This window comes from Amphiura filiformis, chromosome 1 (genome assembly GCF_039555335.1).
Source record: "Amphiura filiformis chromosome 1, Afil_fr2py, whole genome shotgun sequence".
Taxonomy (NCBI): domain Eukaryota; kingdom Metazoa; phylum Echinodermata; class Ophiuroidea; order Amphilepidida; family Amphiuridae; genus Amphiura; species Amphiura filiformis.
Genome location: NC_092628.1, coordinates 10,848,308 through 10,875,260, shown reverse-complemented (window position 1 = coordinate 10,875,260; position 26,953 = coordinate 10,848,308). Strand labels below are relative to the sequence as shown.

General features: G+C 36.9%; 1 protein-coding gene across 2 annotated transcripts in view; it reads left to right on the top strand.

Moving 5' to 3' along the window:
* The window catches only part of LOC140152050 (Golgi resident protein GCP60-like), a 53,855-nt gene that overhangs the window by 8,024 nt on the left and 18,878 nt on the right, over positions 1-26,953 (top strand). For both annotated transcript variants that reach the window (XM_072174380.1, XM_072174434.1), the window contains exon 2: positions 18,891-19,032. In XM_072174380.1, the coding sequence (XP_072030481.1) occupies positions 18,891-19,032 (142 nt within the window). The remainder of the gene's footprint in view (positions 1-18,890; positions 19,033-26,953) is intronic.

Here is a 26,953-nt window from a genome sequence, read left to right as displayed (position 1 = left end):
TTTTCGAAAAATTAAAAAAAAAACGTGAAAAAAGCCATTTTGTCACTCTATTAAGCTAAAAATTGCACATAATGGTGTATATTTTTGTTTAAAACTAATATTTTGAAAAAATGAAAAAACCTTCCCTAGACTTTGATGTACTCTAAAGGATAGTGCAAAAAGTTTACCCTTTGCTTGCATATTTTTCAAGTTATCTTGTCACAAAAATCGCGCAAAATTGTCAAAAGTGAACTCTGAGAAATCGATGTTTTAGTAAAAAAATGTCAAAATTATGCACAAAACGTCCTTAAATTTTAAAACGGTAAGACTTTCACACTTGTAAAAGCTGTATCAGGTGCATGGTCTAAATATGTATCTTTTTGCACCAATGAATCTATAATGTCTGCTTTCAGTGCGCCAAAATTCAAAAAAATTAAAAAATCTAATTGGCATTTTGACTGCAAATTTTTGTTTGTTTACACCACATTTGCTGGCGTTAACAACATACCGAATGCGCCTTGACTGCGTTGGACATACGCGCAGAGTTACGCCACGTCACGCCGACGCGAAACACACGCCAGAATCACAATATTTCGCATTCAAGCGCATTTCTGACTCATTATTTCCGCCAATTTACTAAGCTGTCTTGAGCCATGTGACTTTTTAGAGTTGAAAGGAGTGAAATAAATCAAGCAAAAATACGAATAAATATTAGCAAGTTGTATTTTATCAGTTTCAAGTGAAAGAATACATCTTAGTGTTGATAAATATCAAAAAATCTCAAATTCGGTCGTGACGAATGTGTCTTCCATTACTCTGGCCTTAAAACCTGTTGGCCTAATTACTCATACCTTTCTTTATAGTACCGCTTCATGTTGTTTATACAACACACATCTTTTTCCCGTATTTATTACGCCCTCTCATAGCGTGTCTACGGACGTGTTCACCCATTATCCCGTGACCTGTCCATGTACCTTTTTGGCCTTTATTTTAATTCCTTCTTTCCGTATTATCATGTCCACTGGTCTCTGGCACGCAAGTCGTGTGGCTCTGCGCTGTTTACACGCGCATTTGCGTAGTGCGCATTACGCACATGGCACCGAGCCGGCCAGCTGTAGTGACGCGTAGGCTGGCAACCGATTTTCATAACAAAAACCCTGTTTTTACCCATATTTTCACTGTTTTTGCAGCCAATTCTTGACCGTTTTCAACCAAATTTTCGCATTACTGTCTCGGTATATGCCCCGATGTCCCGTATGAATTTGGCAACATTTGGATCGAAACTGACGGAGCCTTTAACTTTCATGCATAGATAGTCACAAAGTCACATACATGTAGTCACAACATTCCCCTATTTATAGTAAGATCTCTTTATGGGAAGTCACTACTTGACTTCGATTATCCCGTGGTATCAAAAGCCAGCTAAGTAGTTGAGTACCATCACCGTCAGCAGAGTGAGCAGACATTATGAAGGCAGATTTAAAAATAAATAAAAATACATTTGAAATGAAAAATAAATGAAAATGAATCATGATATTATGGAGATTTAAAAATAAAAAAAATAAAGGCCTACATGTATGAGATAAATAAAAATTAATTGATGATATTATGAATTATAAGTACTAGAGATAAATCATGTAAAATAATAAACAGTCTTCAGTTCAATCGATCAGAACCCATCACTCCGGAGATAAACATCCAGGCATCCATTACCATAGACTACCCCGTAGTCCACTTGCCCATTGTGCATACTCTGGATATTGTATTTAAGCTTAAAACTCTGATTTAATTAATGTGTGCACAATTGATAGATTTTCACATCTGATCAGTCACCCTACTCCCTCTGTTTGTTAGCTTCCCAAGTGGACTACTGACATTGCCTTACGGTTAAGATTTTTAACACGGGACTCTATGGAGAGTTAGAAAAATTGGCTATGATGTAATGCATCTTTAACTGGATCTGCCTTGTGATTGGTCGCCCATACCTCGCTATGGTTTAAATCTTCTGGGCCCGCGCCATTACCATTAACTACACCGTAAACAACTGTCTGTGGTATTTGTGGCGCTTTTGTGTTGCCGCGAAAGTTAATCTCTCATCAAACATCTAGCGCGTACTTGTGGTTAATGGACTGATAAACAAGTATGCTTGACAGTGTGTTTTAGAGAGCAAAGTCCAGGGGGTAAAGTTCTGCTTACAATTCAAAGTTCATAGTCGAAATTTCGAGGTTCGCTATCAATAAACTGGATTGTTCAGTATTAAAGTGAGCCGTTATAATTATGCAAGATAATGTTGCATTCAATTACTTTTATTGTCACTAATCGTCTGATATTTTTCTCTTTATGACCATTTTACTATTGAATACTTTAATTTTAATAAACATCAGTATAATTTTGAGTTCAACGAAATGGTTTTGTCATGACTAATAATAACACATTTTTAATAAAATTCGACTATGGCATAGTCTACCATTACCAAGACAAGAGTAAGAGGATTAGGTAAATAATAACAAAGAACTAGTATTATAATAATAAAGGGTTTGGGTATGAACGGTTTGTCAAAATATTAATATTGACAATAATTAACAACCTGTTTGACCTCTCCATAATACATAGATTACTCACCTGTGTTTTCATATCTTGTTTGTGGTGAAAAATGATTACAAATGAAATGTGTAATTTGCAATCATTTTGGAGCAACGGTTTCTTCTTCTTCTCCTTCTCCTTCTTCTTTGTTAATACTGCTTAACTTCCCTTGACGAGATAACACAAGCAGGGGTGTGGTGTGCGCAATATAAATAGTCCTTCAGTTGACTGTCCTGCACTCGCAGATAGTCAATGGTGGCGGTTTTAAAGTGGTCTGGGTTGGATAAAGTTGTAATGGTATCTGGGAGATTATTCCAATCCCTTATTGTTCTGTTAATAAATGAGTATCGGTGGCAGTCCATTCTTGCGTGCTGTTCGATGTAGTTATTTGATCCTGATCTGCGGGTACGCCGCTTTCTTCGTACCGACGGCAAAGTGTACGTACTGAATGCACATTAAACACATAAACACATACACAGCACCGGTCGGAGCCGGGAGTTTCAATTATTGGAACTGCTGGCGCTGGGTGCCCTAAAGGTAAAAATTCTCTTCCCTCCCAAAAAGTTCCTATGGTCAGAAATCCTTGATTGAAAAAGTTTAGTTACATCACAGAATTTAAGTTTTCAGTTTATTTCAACTGGTGGTGTAGGATCGCAAGTAGGCCTGGCATTTTCAGGTAATTTTGTACCCGGGCACCCGGCGCATTTTTCGGGCGAATGCATTTTGATATCATTAATAGAGTATGACATGAGAACAAAGTATCAATTTTCATATTAAAAAACAAAACACCGTGCAAAATTCAATTTTTTTTTTAGGTCAACCATGAATGATCCTAGCATTTAGGTCTAGGTCCAGGGACACTAGTTACAAAACCGAAAAAAAAAAATGAAAAAAAAAAAATGCCAGCCTTAATCGCAAGGTGAGTGAATTCGTAATGAGGTTTTTTGTTTTCAACGATTCAACAGTAAGATACGAGACGTAGGCTAAAAATGTCTTATGCATGCGCGGTGGTGTTCTTGAATTCGTTGGTATCGTTTGAGACTGTCTTGGTACGTGTAATATATATATAGGTAGTGTATGTGCGACGTCTATGATTCGGAAGTCACGTAAATCTGTTGGTCCCGTGTTCAGGAGGATTCATCCATGTGCACGGTAAAGTGTCAAGACTCAAGAGCTATTCGAAAAGAGAAGGGGGGGCCATCCCTGGTTCTGAAAGATGTTGAGAAGTATTTCAACTATAACTAGAAGGCATGCACAGCCAGAAGTGAGAATGATCTCCCACAAAAAATTGCTTAGAAGTAAAGCATCGAGCTAGTATTAGAAGGAGATTCCACAAAAAAATCCTAACCCACTCAAGAGGGATAAACCGATTACGCTATTTAATGTGAGTCATCACTTGAATGGATTCAATCAGTGCAGTATACGATACATGTACACTCAGTCAATCACGTTTATGATCGTTATGCGACATTATCAATCATCTATTTTAAAGGTGACCCGTACCGGAAATGGATGGTATAAGTGCCCTTTTGCATCAGTCACATATATGTTCTTTGAGTTAATTGAGTCATTGTGTTCCAAGTTCAAGTTGATAGCGAAAACCTGATCGAAGTCCCTCATTTCCTTCCAAAGTTACGGCAATCATAAATTATAATGATAGCAATAATGGCGGATGTCTGCGGGTATTTTAAACCAGTGGAAATGATTTGGAAAGGTTTTCTGAGACTGGCGATGTTATTTCTACGATCCGCCAAGCTTGGCCATAAGAAATATTGGCGTTATAAAATTACCGGAAGTAAATTGTTTTCCTTTGTTTATAAATGGTCACGGCTACAATGCTTTGTGGGTAAAAATGATGTCATTCTGCTTAGAAGTCGCGATCTAGCGGTGGTTCATATAATGAAAGACAAAGATAAAAAGACTAGTTTGCGTCTGACGTCACTGTCAATCAAATTCTCTACGATCCTTGGTTGGTTAATAGCGCATTCAAGGATAGATTCACAATACTCTATGGGTGATATTTGTTCAAACAAAAGTCTAAGCTTCCCTGATTTAAGGGGTACTACACCCCCTGGCCAATTTTGTGCCTATTTTGCATTTTCTCAAAATTATAGCGCATTGGTGACAAGTAAGATATGTATATTATAGGGGCAAGGACTACAACTACTGTACTGAAAATTCAGCAACTCAAGGCAAGTAGTTATTGATTTATTGATCAAATATTGGTTTTCCTCATTTTTGACTGTAACTCCACAACTGTTGTCTGTGCTGAAATAAAATTCCCAGTGCAGTAGTTGTAGTCCTTGCCCCTATAATATACATATCTTACTTGTTGCCAATGCGCTATAATTTTTGAGAAAAATACAAAAATAGGCACAAAATTGGGCAGGGGTGTAGTACCCCCTTTAAAGAGAGTAATTGAAAGTTGAAGTGTGGGATTTTAGGTACATTTTCTATGGCACAATCAGTTCTATAATGGTACCGCAAAGCATAATGGGATACTCCCTTCTGCTGCTGTGGTACTACCGTGATGTTGCAAAGTCAGAGCTAAAATTACAACCCGTACAGCGCAAAGTTCATATGAATTTCCACTTGACAACAGCTGATCGCCTCTGCAGTCAGTTGTCAGAGATGCATGACATGCGACAAGTGCATTTAAACACAGTCATGGCAGTATGTCTGATGTATGGTACGCTTAAAATCTGTTCTTGTCAAAGGTTTACTGCAAAATATTATAGTCACTCCTAGAGAGACATGCTTTTTATGATGCTAGTGAGAGGGTACACATTATGTGAAAACAGATTCACATATTTACATCTATTAACCTCCACCAGACCAGAGTCTGACCTGGGGGGGGGAGGGGAGCACTTGTATTCCAAGGTGGTAGGTGGATATCATTTAAATTAGTAACGGTGTCATTACTCTTTATCATAATGACATCTTACTACTGAAGTCTTGCAACGGTACATAGGGATGCACTGTATGTTTAAGAAATTCAAAGTTTAAGGTGGTATTGGATGCATTTTCTAGAAATTAGAGAATGCTTTGAGCATGTTTTAAACAAATTAATTGAGTAGGGTAAAGTACACTGATCAATGTGCCTTTTATTTGAGTCAAATCGGACATACGGTTTCAAATACATCAATTTATATTTTCTTTGTATCCTATTGTTTTTGTAAATAATCAATATAGTTAATTAGCTAAAAGGACTGTAAAGGCTCGTTAATATGTAATTTTTTGTCAATATTTTGCTAAAAATCAATGCATAAATGTACAGGGTACTTTTATTTTGCATACTTTTGCCCTGAAACTTGGTCAAAGTGTTTCTAATATGTTCTAATGTATTATATAATGAAGCCGCCCTCTAATTTGCATAATTAATGAGCTAATTTGCATAAATGCTAATCAATTATGCAAATATGCAAATTAGGGGGCGGCTTCACTATATAATACATTAGAACATATTAGAAACACTTTGACCAAGTTTCAGGGCAAAATTATTCAAAATAAAAGTACCCTGAACATTTATGCATGGATTTTTAGCAAAATATTGGCAAAAATTATATGTAAATGAGCTTCTCCAGTCATTTTAGCTCATTAACTTGATTGATTATTGATAAAAACAATAAGATTCAAAGAAAACATAAATTGATATATTTTGAAAACCGTATGTCCGATTGACTCCAAACAAAAGGCATATTGATCAATGTACTTTGCTCTACTCAATTAATTTGTTTAAAACATGTTTAGAGCACTTTTATAATGCCTCCATAACCACCTTAAGCATCAAGAAATATACATGTACCTAGTATTTGTCAGTTTTACAAAATAGACTCTCTTTCTCTACCCAGTGTAGAAACATCACAAGGAGAATGCTGCTCAATGATAAATCCAAATCAGGAAAATTAAGAAATTTTGCAGAGCAATGTATATTTTGACCACTTTTAGTTTACACTACTAAGTTAATTACTCCCATGAAGATTGCAGGTTTTGCCAACTCAGGGAATATTGAACCCACCCAAAAGATGAGATCAATGTTGATCAATAAATCTCAACTTTGTTGTGTGAGTATAGTACACTGGGATTAAAATCATCCACACATGCCCAAACTGTCCTTGAAACAGTTCCTCAGCTACATCCTTGCAGCCCAAAATGAGCCCACATATTATGATGTTTCTTATTAATGTGCAACAGATGTCAATAGAGCGCCCTGTAACTCAGTATCCAATAACATCCTAATGATAAATGAAGATACTGAGTTACAGTTATTAGAACTATTGATTCCCAGTGTGGGCATGTCATAGTATGGTGGTATGACATGCCCGGAAAGTACAAAATCCGCAAAGTACGAAATACATGTAAAATGGATTGCTTGCATCACGGCCTGTCAATTTAAGCTTTCTGTAATATTGTACATAAATCACAAACTTCAATGTGCAAAAAGCAAACAAGTACAGCTGTAAATCATTACCGATCCTTCAGAAAATTTCACACTTGCATCTGTTTGATGCAAAATGTGACTTCCATCTCCGTTTTCCTTATCGAAATGTCATATGCTATTTACCAATTTGTTGGAAATGCGCATTGTGGGAAATCGTCAGGCCTGTACATGATGTGCGCGTTTTTTTCAGTGGTGCTAGATAAAAATGATGTACGGAAAAAATTTTTGCCCCCACGAGACCACTACACTCGTCACCCAACAAGTGTGTGTGTCGGCCATTGAGTTGTTCAATTATGTGACAAAAAAGGATAAAATTAATATTTTGTTAATTCCAAGAAATTATGACTGGATTTGTCTGGAATCGGGACTACCGTATTCGTTCCATTAACCACCAGGGTGCTTAACAAAGTCATTTTGGGTGGGCGCTTATTTTTTACATTGTTTAAGCCGACAATATGTCAAAAAGGCACAAAATATTGATCCATCTTCGTCAGTGTGTGCGTGATATGTTTCAGACCATGATTCAGTAAGGCATGGATAGTTAATAAACTAATAATCACAGTTTGCTTGTTGTAAAGTCACTGGGTGAGCGCTTATACATGTAGGGGAACGAAGTGTCTAGATGTACAATACATTCATTTTCAGGCATGAGAATTTTCAGGTAAAAAACTGAATTCAGTTTTTTTTATAGTCAAAATTTCCGCAACTTTATTTAATTTCAGCCTGTTTTGGGTACTTTTTGCCCAATTTCACGCGCATTTTAAGTTTTTTCAGTTTTTTTTAGGAAAGTGCAGTCTCATGCCTGCATTTTGTGTACCATAATAATAAACGACTGGACTAGAAGAGCTATTAACATGTTGCTATACAACCTATTTGTGCAATGCAATGCTACAAATCTTTGTTATCCAATGCAACTTGGTTAATTGCAAATTCGGTCTGACAAGGTCAGGTCATATCTGGGTCATAAGAAACCTCATTGTCGTAGCCGAGAGAGCAACATGAGAGCCCGGCGTGAGAGCTGCTTTCTGGAAACTCTTTTGCCCAAATTTGGCCTCAAAGATGGATTCATCAAGTCATTATTTCCATTCTATATCGATATGTGTACATAAATATACTCTAGACCAACAATTTTCAGTTATGATGAAACCCCAAAGTTTCCATAATTCCAGGGGTAAGGTGGTACTACACCCCTTGATAAATATGTGATTATTTTTGCATTTTTCTCAAAAAATAATAACACACTGGTAACAAAAGTTATGGGCAAGGAATCCAGTTACTACACTGGAATTTCAGTGACTCAAGACAAGCAGTACATTACTTATGATAAGAAAAGAGGTACAGCTAGAATGTACCTCATTTCTTAACATATATAATGAACCACTTGTTTTGAATCACTGCAATTTCAGTGAAGTAATTGGATTCCTTGCCCCTATAATGGACGTAACTTTTGTTACCACTGTGTAGTTATTTTTTGAGAAAAATGCAAAATTAGTCACAAAATTGATCAGGGGGTGTACTGTACCACCGTAAGACCACGCTTAATAATAAGCACATGCATTCTCATAATAACTGCACATCGATTAGTAGAACTGGTTGATGGCTTCGTCACTCAACAAAGCAGAAGATTTTACAGTATTTCTTGGCTCCTTTGCCAATCATCACATCGTCGTTACTTTTTTGATTGTTTATGTCTGCATAATCTACACTCGAGAGTGTGTGCAAACACAAAATCACTGTTGCTTTGACAAATCTTACCATGATATCTTTCAGTACAGCAGGTAGATGCAGGGCTCATGAATCTCTTTGCAAGAGGTTGAATTTCCATATTTTAGAAAGAAATGTCAGAGTTTTGTTTGTGGGGAAAAGAATAACCTATTTACTCTTGTTGCATGGGATTCTTGTAAGGAATTTCCAGTACAAACACGCTTAGCCTTCACAGAATTGCCCTTCTTTGGATCAAGTCCTCTTTTCTTAGCCTTTGTAGCAGCTTGCTCTGTGGTAGTAGGAGAGGCACACTGTAGTTTGTTCTACAGCTTTATGTGAGGATTTGGATGATTTTGCCAATGGTGCTAACAGATGTGGTTACTTCGTATTTGGGAGCAGAGGATGAGCTACATGTAACAGTCTTTGTTTTTGCTACAGTAGTACCAGCTGCCTTGCTTTTGGGAGCAAACTCAGCAAAGGATGAGCTAGGAGCTAGCAGTGTTTGCTTTTGCTGTGGTAGTACATACTAGCTGCCTTGCTTTTGGGAGCAGAGGATGAGCTGGCAGTGTTTGCTTTAACAGTAGTACAAACAGATGCGGCTGCTTTTTCTTTGAAGAACAGCCTCCCATTGGCTCAATGCACTTTGTGAGTGAAAGTTACTTAGAGTTAACATGTTTTAGGATTTTCTTATTTTCAGCATCACACATCTTGTGGTTTTTCAGCCGCTTGCTTAACTTGTCCAAATAATAAAATATATCAAGAAGGAACTCATCGACAGCAATAGGAAGTGATTTCGCTGCCTTCTCAGTCCACGATCTTACACTTAGCATTCTCTTTCAGAATGTATGCAATTAGTACTCGTTTCTTCGTCCCCATTATTACACTTGCATTGTCCGATCCAAATGCTATGCAATTGCTCCATGGTATTGCAGCCTTTTTTCAACTCATAAAAACAAACCAAATATGTTATATTATCATCTGTTGAGTTCGATTGGCATTCAGGCATACTATAAAATACTTGCTCAACTTGTCCTGTTGTGTCGGTAAAGTATGTGATATAATAACAGGATATAACTGTTCTCCACTTCCGCCATTGCTACCGGTCCGTCGGTAGCTAGACTGAAGGGTTGAGTTCGGCTTCTTGGTTATTTCATCCATACTGCTCTTGACTGTAGTGTTAATAATTGCTTGCTATTTAGTTCTACCACAGTGATATTTTGCAGCAATTTTACTACATCAGGAAACATTTGTTTTTAAATAGTGGGTTTGCATTATCCGATGCATTGACTGGTAAATTGTGTTCTATCAGGTGTCCTGTAAACAAACACTCCACTTTTGTCACATCGTCATCGGTCAATTTCGCGAAGTATAAACAAATGCCACTGTCTTTACCAGAGATATTGTATTTAAAAACATTGTTTCTTCTACCACTTTTCAGTTTGACACTGTGTGGTGATCGTCCAAACACTTAGAGGATTCCTGTACACTGTGTGGTGATGCTCCACTGTTATTCCCCCACACCATGCCCACACTGTGAAGTTATCCTCTCCCCATCCTCCAAACCCTTAGAGGATTCCCACACACTGTATGTCGATCCTTCACTGTTGTTCCCCCACACTGTATGGTGATCCTCAGAACCCTTTCATACGTGTACACTGTGTGGCGATCCTCCACTGTTATTCCCCCGCACGGTGTGGTGATCCTCCAAACCCGTAGAGGATTCCCATACACTGTGTGGTGATCCTCTGCCACACTGTTATCCCCCACACTGTGTGATAATCCTCTTAACCCTTTATAGAGGATTCCCATACACTGTGTGGTGATCCTCTAAACTATTATTATTCCCTCACACTCTTAACCCTTTATAGAGGATTCCCATACATGTACACTGGGTGCAGGGCTCGAAATATGGAGGGCCCAAGGGCCCTCGGCCCCCGAAAATCAGTGAGGGCCCGCAAAAGATACATCCGGCGGGCCCAAATGGCCCGCAAAATTTGTGGCAGTTTTTCTCACTTTTTTGTGAGGTTCATAGGTTAAAACCAATGGCCCAAATTCGGGCCCACAAAAATTTGTGAGGGCCCTCAAACATTTTAGATCAAGAGCCCAAATGGCCCATAGAAATTCTGGCTTATTTCGAGGCCTGACTGGGTGGCGATCCTCTGCCACACTGTTATCCCCCACACTGTGTGATAATCCTCTGAACCCTTTATAGAGGATTCCCACACACTGTGTGGTGATCCTCTGCCACACTGTTATCCCCCACACTGTGTGATAATCCTCTGAACCCTTTATAGAGGATTCCCATACACTGTGAGGTGATCTTCTAAACTATTATTATTCCTTCACACTGGGTGTGATCTTCTGAACCGATTCCCACTTTTGATTTTTTTTTAAATTGCGATTTAAATCAATTTTTTTAAATTGAGCCAACCCTGTTGCACTGTTGGTAACCCACACTTTAGAAAGGGTGGGTTTGAGAGGTCCACAAAATGCTTAAAAGGGTGGGTTTGAAAAATTTCTGGTTAAAATGTGTGTCCAAATATAAAGGGTGGTCACTGATAAAAAGGGTGGGTTTAGAAGTCAACAATTGCAATCTCAAAGCTTACTGTAATTTCCGATTGAATGACACTAAATGAAACACTGAAATCCCATTCTGTAGTGTTTGGTCATCCAAAACTTCAATATAAGTCTCTTTGGATGCAAATCTGCACTTCCTGGACCACTATAACCACTTGTCTATGATTAGTAACCACGATTTAAAAAGGGTGGGTTTTGGAGTTTTGGTATAAAGGGAATAAAATAAAAAGGGTGGGTTTAAAAGAAAAAGGGTGGGTTTGTATCACCACTGCCAACTATGTCAGTTGGGTGGAATAAGTGCATGTTTTGTACCTTGTTTTGCTGCTTTGGGTGGAACTCACAGGGTTCCCGCAGTCCTTGAAAATCCTTGAATTTGGAAACACCTTTTCAAGGCCTTGAAAGCCCTGGAAATTTGCACAAGGTCCTTCAAAATTGGAATTTTACCTAAAGTTTGATTTTGACAAAATTTGGGGAGTGGAGAGGAGCTGTCACTTTCGTTAATATGTGCTGCATGGAGAGATGGAGAGCTGCTTCATGATTTTTGTGTTGTCGTAAGTCCTTGAAAATCATGCTTTTGGACTTTGAAAGTCCTTGAAAATCCTTGAATTTTAAAGGCTTCAAGGTGCAGGAACCCTGTACTCAATGTGTACCTTGTTTTTATTTACTACTCATATTGCCAGGATAACAAAGCTAATTGTTGCTAAGGGCAGCTTAAAAAATGAGGTGGTTTGTCCAATATGAGGTTTTTCCTTTTCACACACAGTGTTAGCCGCAGTTTTTGGTCCTCGCGGACTTGGCGAGCGTGTAGCGCAAGCATCCGAGCGAGTAGCGAGATGCATTCAACCGAAGCGCTTGCAACCTCTCTGGATAGTACATGTAGAGCCCGAGGGTAGTGCTAACACAGTATGTTTGTTTTCTGAAAATATGTGACAGGAAACTCAGAATCAAGGGATTGAAAACTTGTCTACAATGTACATGTATGCCATAGTGTAGTTCTTGTATGCAATCATTGTATCAGCTCTTTAGTCACTAATACCCAGAATGCACCTGTTGCAATGTATATGTCATTAAATGGGTCATTTTGTGCAAGCAAATAATTAAAATGGGATGCTTATTTAGAGGTCTTAAAAGAACCAAGAACTAAGTGTGCTAAACCTTAGGTGTTTTCAGTATATGATAAATAATTTTAATGGTAACTCAGTTGTCAAAAATGCCCAGGTAAAAATGTCTCCTGTTGCCCCATTGAGCATAAAAAGACAAAATGGGTCATTTTACACGAAAAGAGAATTTAAAGAGAACAATAGCTACACGTACATGTATTTTAATGGGACTTCAACTTTGTCAATACTGAGCTGTTTTCCTTGGTTTTTTGCCCAATTTTTTCATTATAAAAATACTTACAATCCTACATTTACATGACAATTTTAATAACTGTAAGTAATTTATACAATTTCAATTTTTTTTTACACTTTTGCTGGGATCACACTTTCCAGAGGTGCAATTTCATTGCAGAGAGCTCTTTAGGAGAATCAATTTTGAATCTCGTCACAGAAATGTGCGCGAATCAATTTAATTCTCATCTGATTGCCCACATATTGTAAACTAACCATTTTATACAAATTGATTTTGATTCTCGCAGACTATAATATTAGGAGAATCATTTTATACGAGAATAGATTCTTTGATTCTCTCCGATATTGCATCCCTGTAATATCAACCTTATGAAGACTGCATTGACTTTGAGTAAATGTTAGACATTCTATAAAACGAGGTGAAAGTTTGCAATAATTGAAATGTACATGACAAAGGGATAAACATTTTTAAGTTCATATAAGTGGTAAAAATAAGAAGAAACCAACACAAAAAGTTAAAAATTGAAATATTCTGATAAAAAAGTGTATTTTCTTCTTTTTCTTGTTACTTTTTAGAATAAATGAAATGTACATGACAAAAGGATAAACATTTTGAAGCTCAAAAAAGTGGTAAAAAATAAACAAAAAGAAACCAACACCAAAATAAATGAAATATTCTGAAAAAAAAAAAAGTGTATTTTCTTCTTTTTCTTGTTACTTTTTAGAATCAGAATTTTTTTCAACCAATAGACTGTTAGACTCCCTGCACCATATTCATTTTTTGAAGGAAATCATAAATATCTAAGGGGTATAGAATACACTGAGACATTTCAATAAAAATTTTGAATCCAAAGTAATGTAACGAAGCACAAACCACTAACCATGGAATTTTAAAGTAAATCATATACCTTATACATAATGTATTTCATGTAATAAAGTAGTCCTGCACGCCTCTATAGAAAATTGAATCATCCATGAGGTCAATTCCACTATCATCATGACTACAGCTGCAGCTATACACAGACAGTGCTGCTGCCATCATGCATGCGATGATTATAATAAATTAACCGCCTCCTCACACACAACAAGCTGGCTGGCTGGCCGGATGTTCTCTACCTGGTTGGCTACAGTATATAAGCACTCAGCAAGCACAGCACAAGATAACTCTATAATTATGCATAAATTTGCACTGACAGACTGTTAACACTACAAATAGCTGCCAGCACGGCCAGTGTAGTTCACCATTTTTATAACGAACTGCCATATTGAGCGTGTTGTCTGATTTGGATGCTTGTTATTACATGATCAGTTGAGGATTTTGTGTGTTCTAGAGCTGCAGAAAATTTGTCTTGTGTGTCGTTTGAAAGGTAGGATGATAGGCTTTGATCATGTTGATAGCAAGATGGTTTACGTGTGTAGTGTATGCGCAATCTGTGATGTGACGATTGCTTGAAAATGTTTGCATTATGATTGATTTTCAGGGCTATATATCTTGCCACTGATCTTATTAAAATGTAAAATGATGATCAATTCAAGACTACAGACATTTTCTCCAAAACATTAGCATTTTAATTCCTGTTGACTCGATATATATTTTAGTCTTGATACCATGTATGCAAGCATTTATTTAGTTTCATCCAATTAGATGTATGATATATTGTCTGGATGAGCTGTGATGAATGTTACATACTGTCTCGTTAACTAGCTCGTTAGTCAATTAAGGGTCATTGTGATTTATTTACACAAAGACTGAAGATGTAAATTTCACCAGGGAAGTGATTTGACTATTTAGAGGCTTCACATTTGCATATTTGATGTTTCTTTCATCGTGTACATGCAAAAATACTAAAATGGTCTTTTAGGTGTGACGTTTATGAAAAGTCATTGACCCCGGGCATTTACCATAGAATTTTGTGACATTTCAATTTGTGAAAATACCTTGCTATGAAATTTGTTTGTTTTGTAAAATTACTCAAATGCCAATTGTAGAATTCATAGAAATACCGTGTGCTTTATACTCAGCTGGTAAGGATGTAAAACTTGACATTTTTATCGTAATAATATTTAGTATTAAAGGTCCTTGATCCGATCGACAGCCCCTTCCTCCATTTTTATTCATCAAAACTGGAATTTTGGTATCAGAAAAAGGCGCATAATTTAATTAGAGAATAAGCGATAGGAATTTTTATTTTGCCTATCCTCTACCGTGTGAAGATTGACAGGCAGGTCCAATATTTTGAGTAGTGGATGCCGGCGCAGCCGGTATCCACTACGATAAAAATATTGGACCTGCCTGTCGCCTATCATAGGTAGAGGATAGGCAAAATAAAATTCCTATCGCTTATTCTCATTCTTAGTCAGTTAAATATTATTTTGATAACTATAAACAATTTTTTAAGCAAAACTAAGTTACCGTCATAAAATTCCCCTCATTATAAAATGAACGAAACTTGTTTACAAATTCACGTATTCTGTTGCGCGTACTGCTAGCGCTGCTCACGTATTCTGCACTAGTCTCACGCATCCAGCGCGATACATACGCCAAGCACCTCTACACGCGCAGTTACGCATTATCAAGACGCATGATGACGTGGGGTCGCTCTACGGCCTGATAGACGGCACCCGAAATCATGCGATTGTCCAATCAGAAATGTGTCTACGAACTAGACCACTCCCACTGACTAAGAATGCCCAATATATGTTTCATTTAAATGGTGTGAATAAAACGTAGTGATTTGTGGTTACCACACCTGAAGTGTATTGTTGTATGGGGCATTGTTACACACATTTCTGTTTCTCATACATGTATCAAAACCTCTGTAACAATGCAAATCAAAATTTGGAAACGTATTGTTTCAATTGTTGGCTCTAATCTAAGATAGAAAACAGAACATGAAAAATTGGACCATGCCTCTTTAATGTACCATTTACATTGTACAATTTTGTATGCAATTCACATTTCTGTGAATCATCAAGGTGTAGATCGGGGGGTATTTTGCCAGGGGGATGGTCCATACAATCATCCCCCAATGTTGATGCCTGTATGTGGGTTTCTTCAAATAAACCTCATATTTGGCCATTTTAGCCCAAAAGTGCCGATTTTTGCACGCTTCACACAAATTTATTCCACTTTTGCACTATATTTCACCAGTTTAGCTTCAATATATGGCAAATTTTACCAAAAATTTTTTTCTGTCACCAAAAGGTGCTGGATTCACTATGCTTCAAGAAATTTTCCACCCCCATCCCCCCCAATGTCAAAAAGAAATCTACGCCAGTGTTGCTTGTGAACATTTGTACATATGTAGGCAAGGGTAATTGCAAACATGCACATATTCTCTTAAAAAGAATGGGACTAAGTAAAACAGATATGTATCATGTAAAATAAATTACATACTCAGCAAAGAACACTACACATACTTTAATTACCATGTATCATCATAAAGGTTGAGTTGTCTTTTGATGGGCACCTACTATATACCCATACAACAGCTTCCTGATAAAAAAATAAAAAAATATTATTAATGAAAAGTATTGATCTTCTTTTGTATTGATTGTCGGCAGTATCAAAATGCTTTCAATTTAGGGAAAAGTCAAATTTATACTTGATTGCTTTTACAGAAAAGCAAGTCACACACATACTCTGTGTTTACTTCCGTTTTCAGGGCATCAAGCTGATTGATCAACGATATCAAGGATTCTCGAGTACTAATATACTATAGGATAAGCCACTCGCTTTGCAAATGAAGTCAGTCATTCAGCCTATGCGCCTTCATGCATGTGATGGCATAGCTGTGTAGAAGTGTATTATCTGTGGAAGAGATGATGCAATGTTTACGTCATCGTTTCCAAAAAAATTAAATGGCGAAAAACGGCGAACATTTGGTCGAATCTTTCTATTACTATCATATCGTGAAAACCAAATAGCTGAGGAGTTAGCTCAATATGCTAGGAAAATATTCTGTTCGATGACCCTATGACGAGACTGGCTAAATAAGCTGTATTTTTGCTGGAAAGGGTCCGAAAAATTGGCAGTTGATGTGTGCCATCTTGGATAAATTTGGTGTACTGAAAATGCCCAGCAACTGTCAATCAAATACGAACTTGTCAATTGAATATAGGATAAGTCTGTTCCACCGTGGCAGAAGTATGTACAACGTTGTTGTGCGAACCGTGCGTAAACTTTAGGCTAAGGTGCCTGAGCGTTACCAGGACGTTACTAGGTGTACTGAAAAAGCCTAGCAACTGTCACTCAAACTGCCGATGTGTTAGTTAAGTTGCCGTAAAGTGACTTCAATTTTTATACAGGGTTTGAATACGAGTGTCACAGCCCTGACGATATACATTGCTTTTGTAAACATGATTTTGCTGCCTAGTGATGATGTCACTTGTCATATGATTTATTATTTTGTTAATTTAAATTTACTACTTTAGTTGGAAATGTAAGGGCCTGCTCTGATGGTAACACAGAAAGTGCCCCTAACCCCTCTGGTCATCAACATGGAAATGAATTAATTCAAAATGATAATTATTCAAATCAGTGGATATTGTAAAAATGTATTTGGGGTAACATTTTGAATGAATATTTTAATTTTCATCTGCAATCGCAGTCACTGTGATGAGTATGACAATGCAATTGAAGTCGCCGTGATCAGTTTATGTAAATGTGATGAGCAGTGCATCACAAAAACAAGCATTTGTCCATGTCCATCCTTTTCAAAAGTGATTAATTTAACCAGGACCGCGACACTCCGGCACTTGTTGGAAGACATCTAGTACAGCAGACAGTACATGTGCAATGTGATTTTCTCATTTATAATTAGGATTACGTCATTGCCAGAGCTTGTTTATTTGTTCATTAGAATGATTGACAGCGGTGGGCGGACGTATACTCTAAAAATGTGATTCTCGGATAAATTATAGGTCACTTAATAGGTCAATTCGGACCGTCTCTTCCTCAGATCTCTATATGTAGGACTCTATGGTATCTTCTCATTACACGTTCAGTAGTAAGACTTGGCATGGCGACAACGCTTATGCATGCATGTCTTCAACTGCTGTCATGGTATGGGCAGTTTGTAGAGAGTGTCCTATCTCTATTATTAAAGGATCTCTGATTTAACTTTTAAATTTTAATGGGAGGTTTGTCATATTGCTAATAAGTAGCCTGTGAAATGGACAAGCAGTCAAGCATACTTGAAATTTGATATTGTGGGACAAAACACTAAATTTTTGGCTTGATTATATGTCATGTTACTCATGTACATGTATGTATGTTGAAAATACATTCAACAACTCTTCCTATACCCTTGTACAGGAGCCAAGCGTTGTTAATCGGTGATGAATTCACACTTTTCCTGAGCGTACACGTGAACGTAAGTTAACGCATACGTGTTACGCATGAGCGCGTAAAATTGGTCATGCCTGGAACGTATGCGTAAACACGAACTCTCTAATGTTGGCGCATAATAGCAGCTGAATATTACCGCTTTTACTGATATCAACAGAAATACTGCGATCTTCTTGTAAGGTTTAGTGGCAATGGCAAACGGACATTCAGAATGAAAGAATCATGTGAATTATACATCTTTAGCTTGTTTCGTTGTTGAAAGGGATTCAATCATGTTTCACCATTGTTCATCACTGATTAACAACTCGCGTCCGGCGCGTCTGAGTGGTTTACTTCGCTCAGGCAGCTTTAAGTAAACCACTCAGACGACGCGGACGCATCGTTGTTAATCAGTGATGAACAATGGTGAAACATGATTGAATCCCTAAATAAAACATAGCTGCTTACAATTCTGTTGATAATGATATGATTAATCAGTTGTATTTTAAAGAAACAATAAACCACACATACCACAGGCAGCCGAGTGACGACATTTGTATAGTGTAAGCCAATGGGAACTTATGGTTAGGGCTAGGGGTTAGGGCTACATGTAGGGTTAGGGTTACACAGTTTGACAAATGCCCCCCCCCCCCCCGCATCACAGTTCACAAATCTTCGAATGGTCTTAATTGTTTATTTGTTAGAAATGTCTGGGCTTCTACTTTGTGACTTCTACTGAATGATATATGCAATAAAATCGTCGCATATCCTTCAAAATCGGCATCCTTTTGATCGGAAACATATTTTGTCCTTCCCGTACGCCACTATGTGTTGCGACCAACGATATGTAATGTATGTTTGAAAATAACTGACATGGTTTATTTCCTTTGCTCTCATTCTTTCTGTTGCTTTGTTTTTGGTACAGAAAAGGAAGGCAAAGCCATTCACCTCTCATATCAAGACAAATTGCTGCTAGTGGCCTATGTTAAACAAGTAACACAAGGCAAATACGACCCGGGAAACTCACCTCCTCTAGGATATTTAGACGTTGTCGGTAATGATAGACGGTAAGTACATGCCAGGCAGGGATGGAAATCTTCAGGAAATTTCCTGATTTCAGGAAATTTTGCTTGGATCTTCATTGTACAAAGTATAGGGGAATACACATTTTCAGGAAATGTTAAACAGTTTCAGGAAATTATATCAGTGTTTTCATCCCTGGTGCCAGGTATACTGTAGAATTTTGTCTACAAGCATACTTCTATTAAAATGAGTTTTTTTTTTTAATGAAATGAACTCAAGGCAGATACTCTCTACAAACACATTACAACAGGTTGGTCTTGCAATAATACATATTTGTACAGCTGCCTGTATCAGTTGCTCAAACCACAAATAATGTTTTTGTGGAGGGTATCTGCCTTTCGTCTCTTTCATTAAAAAACCTTATTTAGAGGCATGTGACATGATCAAGGGGAATGAGTCACATGTCGACTCTGGTCGAAAATGAAATATGTTTCTAAAGACGACATTTAGAGCTTTCAGAAACTGAAAACCCCAAGTTGATACGAAGTTACGTTAATTTATCAATCTCTGAAAACAATATATCTCAAATATCTGAAAATCAATATTAGCGACATGCGACTCATTTCCCTTGATCGTGTCACATGATATATAGATGCTTGTAGATGGAATTCTACAGTATTGTGACTATAGCCAAAATATTAAATTCTCGATTATGATAGCCCTCTTTTGTACGCAAAGGTATCTGCGTCGAGCGTACTACGCAAATACCGGCGCTTATACGGCGCAAACACAGCTTTTGAGAATTGACCAATCACACGGTCGTTGGCAGGCAAGGTCGAGGTTTGGTCATGCAGGTCGCGCGATCGTGTTATTCTATAAAAAGTACGCAGACGCAGAAGGTACGTCCTCTCATGATCGAGAATTTGTTACTTTGGCTATAGTGTATCCTTCTGTGGTGGTGTGTCAGTGTATGTGATGTGTGTTTATGTGTTAAATTAAAACTATTAATGAATGCTGACTCAATCACACCATATACTACATTGTTCTAATAAACGCCAGGGCATGAAAATTGTCAAAATGGGGCGTTTATTAGAGCCAAATTTTTGACGAAAAGAATTGTGATAAACTTACATTAACATGGGCAAAATACAAAAAATACTTCCGGTCCGCCATTTTGAAAATCATCTAATGTAACATACTTTTACAGTGTTTATCGATAGAATATTATAGAAGAATATTAAATTTGCATTTTCCATACATGGATATGTATTAGCACTTCCACCCCTGGCTCTGGTCAAATTTGACATTTAAGCAGATGCAGACTTTTTATTAGACGTATAATATTGTATGTAACATATCTACGTTATTTAATCTATTGCCATTCTATTTCCAGTAATGTTTAAGTTCTAACGAATGTTTGATGACGTAAAATCGATAATATATTTCTACCAGATATTATACATAACATATTATCGATTTTACGTCATCAAACATTCGTTAGAACTTAAACATTACTGGAAATAGAATGACAATAGATTAAATAACGTAGATATGTTACATACAATATTGTACGTCTAATAAAAAGTCTGCATATTGCTTTAATCTTTAGAATATGCCTAGACTTTAAAACACTTTTAATGGAAAACAATTGATTGTTTTCCTTGGGCTTCTGGTTACAATAAGAAGAACAACACTATTGTTCAATGTAAATTATTGTTTAAGTGGAGGAGTCTGGTGACAGAGCAGAGAATTAAAGGATAATGTAATATTACACAACTTCAGAAGATTCTATTTTGCACAATGCATTAACATTGTTTGGATACATTTTTCTTCATTGCCAGGGGAGATAAAGTATTTATTCACAGAGTTCTTTCTGACAAGGTTCTCCCAACATCTCTAATGCAAGGCAGAAGTTGAGTGGAAATCCAGGCCAAAGAATTTGTGTATGTTGTTGCATTTATTTGAATGCATTGTTTTCTAGAAAATATGACTTGTTGAAGTTGTTGTTTAGAAAAATTTGTTTAGTAGGTTTATCAATATATTTCAAGATCATAATATGTGAACAAAGTATCCCCCAAGACACTTTTTCCCCTTTCCAATATTTGATCGTAGTCATACATACGTTATTCCAATTTAGACTACCGTACCTTTGATCAGCAGCAGCCAGGAAATGAGAAGTGTGTGGTTTCCATGAAAACAAAATCTGGTTGCCATGGTAAATCCAATCAGTTACTAACCTAGTGCTTACATTTGTAGGTTACCAGTTATGTAATAATGCCTGCCATATCATGATGTAATTGATAGGTGTCATATACAATTTGATTGAGTACTCTTAATTCATTTTACAGCTCAGCTGTCATGTTCGTGTCTGCTATAAATCACATTTTATTATAGAGTATAAGTCGTGTGTTCACATTTTGAGTTACACCCGGCGTAAACTTGCGCTAATATTGATAAAAATTCCACAAATATTTCCCCTACTCCTACCGTGTGTACACACCTAGCTTACCCCAAGCACTACTCCGACCAGTTCCACCAAGCATTCACTTCTGGTTGACGTAAACATCAGCTACCACTTTAGGTGTTTCCGTGACCTTTTACAACCACGCGAAATGTAATTTCTTAGTTCTGACCAAAAAAACATCGGGTACCAGGCGTAGCAGCATTCACATTGCAGTATACGCCTGGCAGAGATTACAGCTTGCTACTCCTGAATTCAGGAGTAAATTGTCGGACATATCGCCTGGCGGAACTGACGCTGAACTATTGCTGGCAGCGCCTACCGCTACTCCTAGCAACTTGCGCCAACCAAGTTACGCCAGGTGTACGTCCGGCAATGTGAACACAGCTATAGAGAAGGTAGCCTATCTTGGCATATATTTTTTCACAAAATGCACAAGCTTGCTATTGTGTAATATTACTGATTAAATACAAATCCATGAAAACTGAACATTAGGGTTTGTGGTTTTTTTGGCCAAATTGGATTAATTTTGACTGTAAGTTTTTGATTGAAAGAAATTCAGAAAATTTTCAAAACAGGTATGCACTATTCTTTTATTGTTGTTTAAAATTCCAGATTTTTAAGGCTTTCGGTGACCAACTGACCCTACTTGGCCAGGCTATCTGCCCGTAGAACAGGGTTTTATTCGTTGCTTTATAAATTGGCAATTATATGAAATTGATGAATGCTCATTCTTTATGCACATGAACTGCCCAAGACTTTATTATACAAAATGTACATTGACCGACATTCATAGACTCTGAAGACAGGGTCACAGAAAATTAGCGATTATTTGCTTTATGCTTAAAAATATGCCACTATAAAATATTTATTTTCGTGCTTTTCGCATACAAACTGCTACCGCAATAATAACATCACACAAATATGTTCATTTTGTTTATATAGGTGAATGTAAGGAAATTTAAAATCGCAAATTTAAAAAGCAAGTGAAACAGTTCAAATTTAAGAGAAATGCACAAAATTATTCGGGCTAAAATTTACAGTATTTCTCATTGTAGCAGTTGTACTCAACTCAATTTGTGATGTGGTATATCAAAAGGAGACACTTTCGGGCAGGATCGTAAATGTGACAAGATCTGGTCCATGGGGGCCAAAGGCGGCAAATTTGAAACAGAGATAAAGGTAAAAATATGGAGTAAAAAACAATAAAATACATAAGAAAATAGATATCAAAAAACTTCATAACTTTAGAACCAAGTATGCTAGACCTTTGGTGTTTTCAGTAAATGATAGCCTATTGTATGTATAATGTAATAATTACAGTAACTCAATTGTCAAAATGCCTCCTTTGGCTCCCATGGAACAAATCATGTCACAAATGGAGAAATAGCAAAAAATCTGCCCGGGAGTGATTTTTTCACTATTTGGGTTTCTTGCAAATTTGTGATATTAATAATGTTTAAAATATTGTCTGATAGTTTCAGACTGGAATATAACTGGCATCTTGTATTTTTCAGACATTTTTCAAGGTCATTACTTCTCTCAACATTGTCAATAATATTTTAAAGGCCAATTTTATAATACATGCATACGTGCAAATAAATTGCACACAATCCTACTCCAGCTGCTTGGCATTATTTATGACTTGATTTGAAAACAATAAAATTACACATGTTGTCATTGCATTTAATTATTATTACTAAAATACCAAATGACGACATTAACCTAAAGTACATAAAAATTGTATGTATATCAAATTAAAAGGCATATCTTTCCATGTCGCAAAAGTGAAAATCAGAATCAAATAAAATTTTGACATTAAAATGCTTTAATTGCACATCTGAGAATGGTTGAACATATTATTACAATTTTTCCCCCGTGAATATAATAATAGTAGGCATAATGAATAGCAAATACTTCAGTATATGCAAACACAATAAGATTCTAAAGACAGTTTCTTGACTGTACTAAACAGTAAACACTGCATTAAAGGGACACTGTTTGTTCCACAGCCTCATCCCTTAGCTTACTCCATGAAAGATTTTTATACCATCAGAAACCAAGGATTACATAATGATTGTGTTATTAAGCTTTTTTGGTTTGGTCATTTGACAAAGATATCATCCAATTTGTATTTTGGGGCTTTTATCCACCCGAAATTACAGCATCTTACCCAGGCCCAGGACGCAGGATTTCATTTGGGGGGTGCTGATTTTGAAAAAGTGGACTTTTTTTCCAAGGGGAGGGGTGATTTTGTGAAAAGTGGTAAGTAAAAAACCTGATTTTTTGGATCGCTACGCTTGTAAATTCTGAAACTTTGGGACTTTTTGTATACTGCACCGCACCCCCCCCCTGCGTACGGGCCTGATCTTACCATATCGGGCACTGTAATGCTTAACTAGCAAATTCAATGTCCGAATCAACTGAAATTTTGGAGATAAGCTTAAATTAGATTGAACCATGCCCTCCAAAAGAGGATGCCAAAACCATGAAATACTTTAAAAAAGACAACCCTCTTGATTAATTGATTGTGCATAAAATTACCAGTGAGTCAGTGACGGTCATCTCAGGAACAAAGCACTTTTGGTACTTCAGCTTCAACTCAAACATGAGAAACTTTTAAAAGGGTGTGTGATAGATTTTTTTCACCATGGTCAAAAGATCATACAGAGGTCATCAAATTCAGAAGCCACACCTGATATTCATAAGCTGTGATTTACTTGTTTGAAGTACCAGTAAGACAATCCTAATTGTAATTTGTATGCTGCTTTGTACAGCAGCTGAAAGGAGTATCCCATCATACATCTGTATGCGCTATAGCAAATGTATACAAAATATAAACAAGAGCTGCTTAGATATTGAGACCTATGGATAGTTTCACATTATTTTTGGGGTCATATTTTTTCAAATAAAAGTCTTAAGCTCCCCTGATTTAAGCGAATTATTGAAAGTTGAAGTGAGGGATTTTGTGTACATTTTCTATGGCATGCTCAGTTCTATTAATGGTACCGCAAAGCATAATGGGATACTCCTTGACCATCAATTGAATTGACAATGCATATTAATCATGTGGGCAACATAGATCTTTGGAGTATTAAAGCCCTTTGCAGGATGGAAAAGAGATATCCAACCAGATCAGATTTCATATTAATATAGTGTGCTTCGTAGTTATCAAAGCTAGTTTTAAAAGACATGGAAAGCTCATACAAGTTCATCAGGGGCTGTGCAATAATTATGAATGGGGGGTGGTCAAATTTCCAAATGGCATACCAAAAATTGCTTGCCCAGTCCCGGGGCCCAGTCTGCCAAAAGTTCCTTTACATATGCACATTTTAGGGTTCCCAATTTGCAAACCTTAAAATTAAATGGTCTAGATATATATGATGCGAGCAGGAAATGTTGAAAATTTGAATGTTTCTATACTGTTTTCCTAGAAGCCTTTTTAGAACTTGTTAATATTTAAAATGTATTTGCTTGCCCTCTCGGCATGCCAAACATTGCTTGCCCCCCCTCTCAGCTGACTAAAATCTTTGCACCCCTCCCAAATTGTACCATCGCCAGGCATCGCCAGGACTCATACTTATTGCTGAGCACCTTAGGCTTTCAAGCTCAAAATGAAATTAAACAACAGCAAGGCATGCATGTGATTTGTCATGTCCTGAAACCATGGTTTTGTTTATTTGTTAACCAATGACAATGTTAACTGCTAATACAGTAATACTTGTATCCAACATGTATGAACATGTTGACAATCTTTCAAGTTTTATGTTTCTAAATAAAATCATACATGTCCATCCCTATAATATGAACATTTGTTTGGATGTTATTTTTATCACATTAACAATAAAAACACACTGGCCTTATTGCAGATATTTTCAGGAATTCAAATTTAAGTTATAACTCTTAAATTCTGCAGAGTTAAAACTTTTCTAAAGGTCTTCGGGTCTTACTGACCACTAACCCTAACCGAGTAACCATGCCCATGGATTTTTTGCTATTGAAAGGGGAAGAAGAAATGAAAAAGGAGAGAAGATGATCAAAGAAGTCACTTGGTACCCCCGGGATTCGAACCTCTGTCCCCTCGCATGCCACCCAGAAGATCACCTGCCTCAGCCAGCGATTCCTTGGGTATACGACTTGCGTCATCGCTTCACGTGGAATGCATGCACGAGCAGTGGTTTTAATAGTGAGCTTTAGTTATAGCTCTGGTTGGGCTAGGGTTAAGGCATTTGATCATAATTTTAAAAAATAAGTTTGCCAACTTTTGCTTTAACCTGAAGAACTTCCAAGATCTTTAGAACTCAACTCCCTAGCTATGTACATGTATGTAAAACAGACAATGAGCCAAATTAAAAGTGAAATTAAACCAAAAACTACATGTAAATAACAACCTTCATATTGCTATTTTTTTAGTTGAGTGTGACTGACCTGTGCTTGATTTTAAAGAGCTACTCTTCTAGATACTTTATGATGTAAACTAGGGGTGTCATTTTCGGGTAATTTTGTGCCCGGGTACAAAATAATGATATCAAAATGCATTGAAATTTTTTTTTATTTATTTTTTTTATTTCGGGCACCCGGGCAGGGTATTTCCTGCCCGGGTAATGTAATCTCGGGCAGGTACCTGCGAGCCTGCCCGAAAAATGCCAGCCTTAATGCAAACTACATCTCTCTTTTTAGAACTTCTCTAAAACCTCTAGAATAGCTCTGAAGACAATATATATATTGTACAAACACAAGTAGAAACTCCTCCTGACACACATAGGCTCACATTTGTATATTGAATATTCTTCAAGATATTAACTTTGGTATATAAATCTTTGTAAGTACATAAACAGAGCCACATATATTTCAGACTGAATGCATTTATTCAGGCTTCCTAGTCCCTTCTAAGGGAACAAACTGGCAATTTGATGAAGCCCTGCATGTATAAGAGAAAGTAATTTATAAGGCTGACCCCTCCCTGAAATGAAAGTGTGAAATGTTGACAATTCTAATCTGAAATATCATGACCGATACTAGTTTGTTGAGCCCCTCCCATCTAATGAAAAGGGTTTTGTTTATAAGACATCAAATGTTTGGGTTGGTCCCTAAATTCTTGGCAAAACCAATTTGCTGTTTTGTGATACAGATACTGACTACTGAACACTGATCATATCAATATATATACGCTGCGCACAAAAAGTATCTGTACACTTAAAACAAAAGCAATATCTTAAAAACATTCAAAAATTAAATTACAAAATAAAGTGGTCTATAGATGGCCAATTTTGTTCTGCGAAATTTGATACCTCTTTTGGCACAATATGACTTTATTTCACCAACTTATGGCAATGTGAATAAAAAAGAGGGCGTTTCAAAAGTGACAAAAATTTACATTGACTTTTCCTTTGAAGCAAACAGATATTGAACACAGTGGAGTGAGCATTAATCTTTCAAGCTGGACTGAACCCATAACAATAGGCAGCGGAAATCCCTCGAAGGAGGAAATATCCAAATTTGTC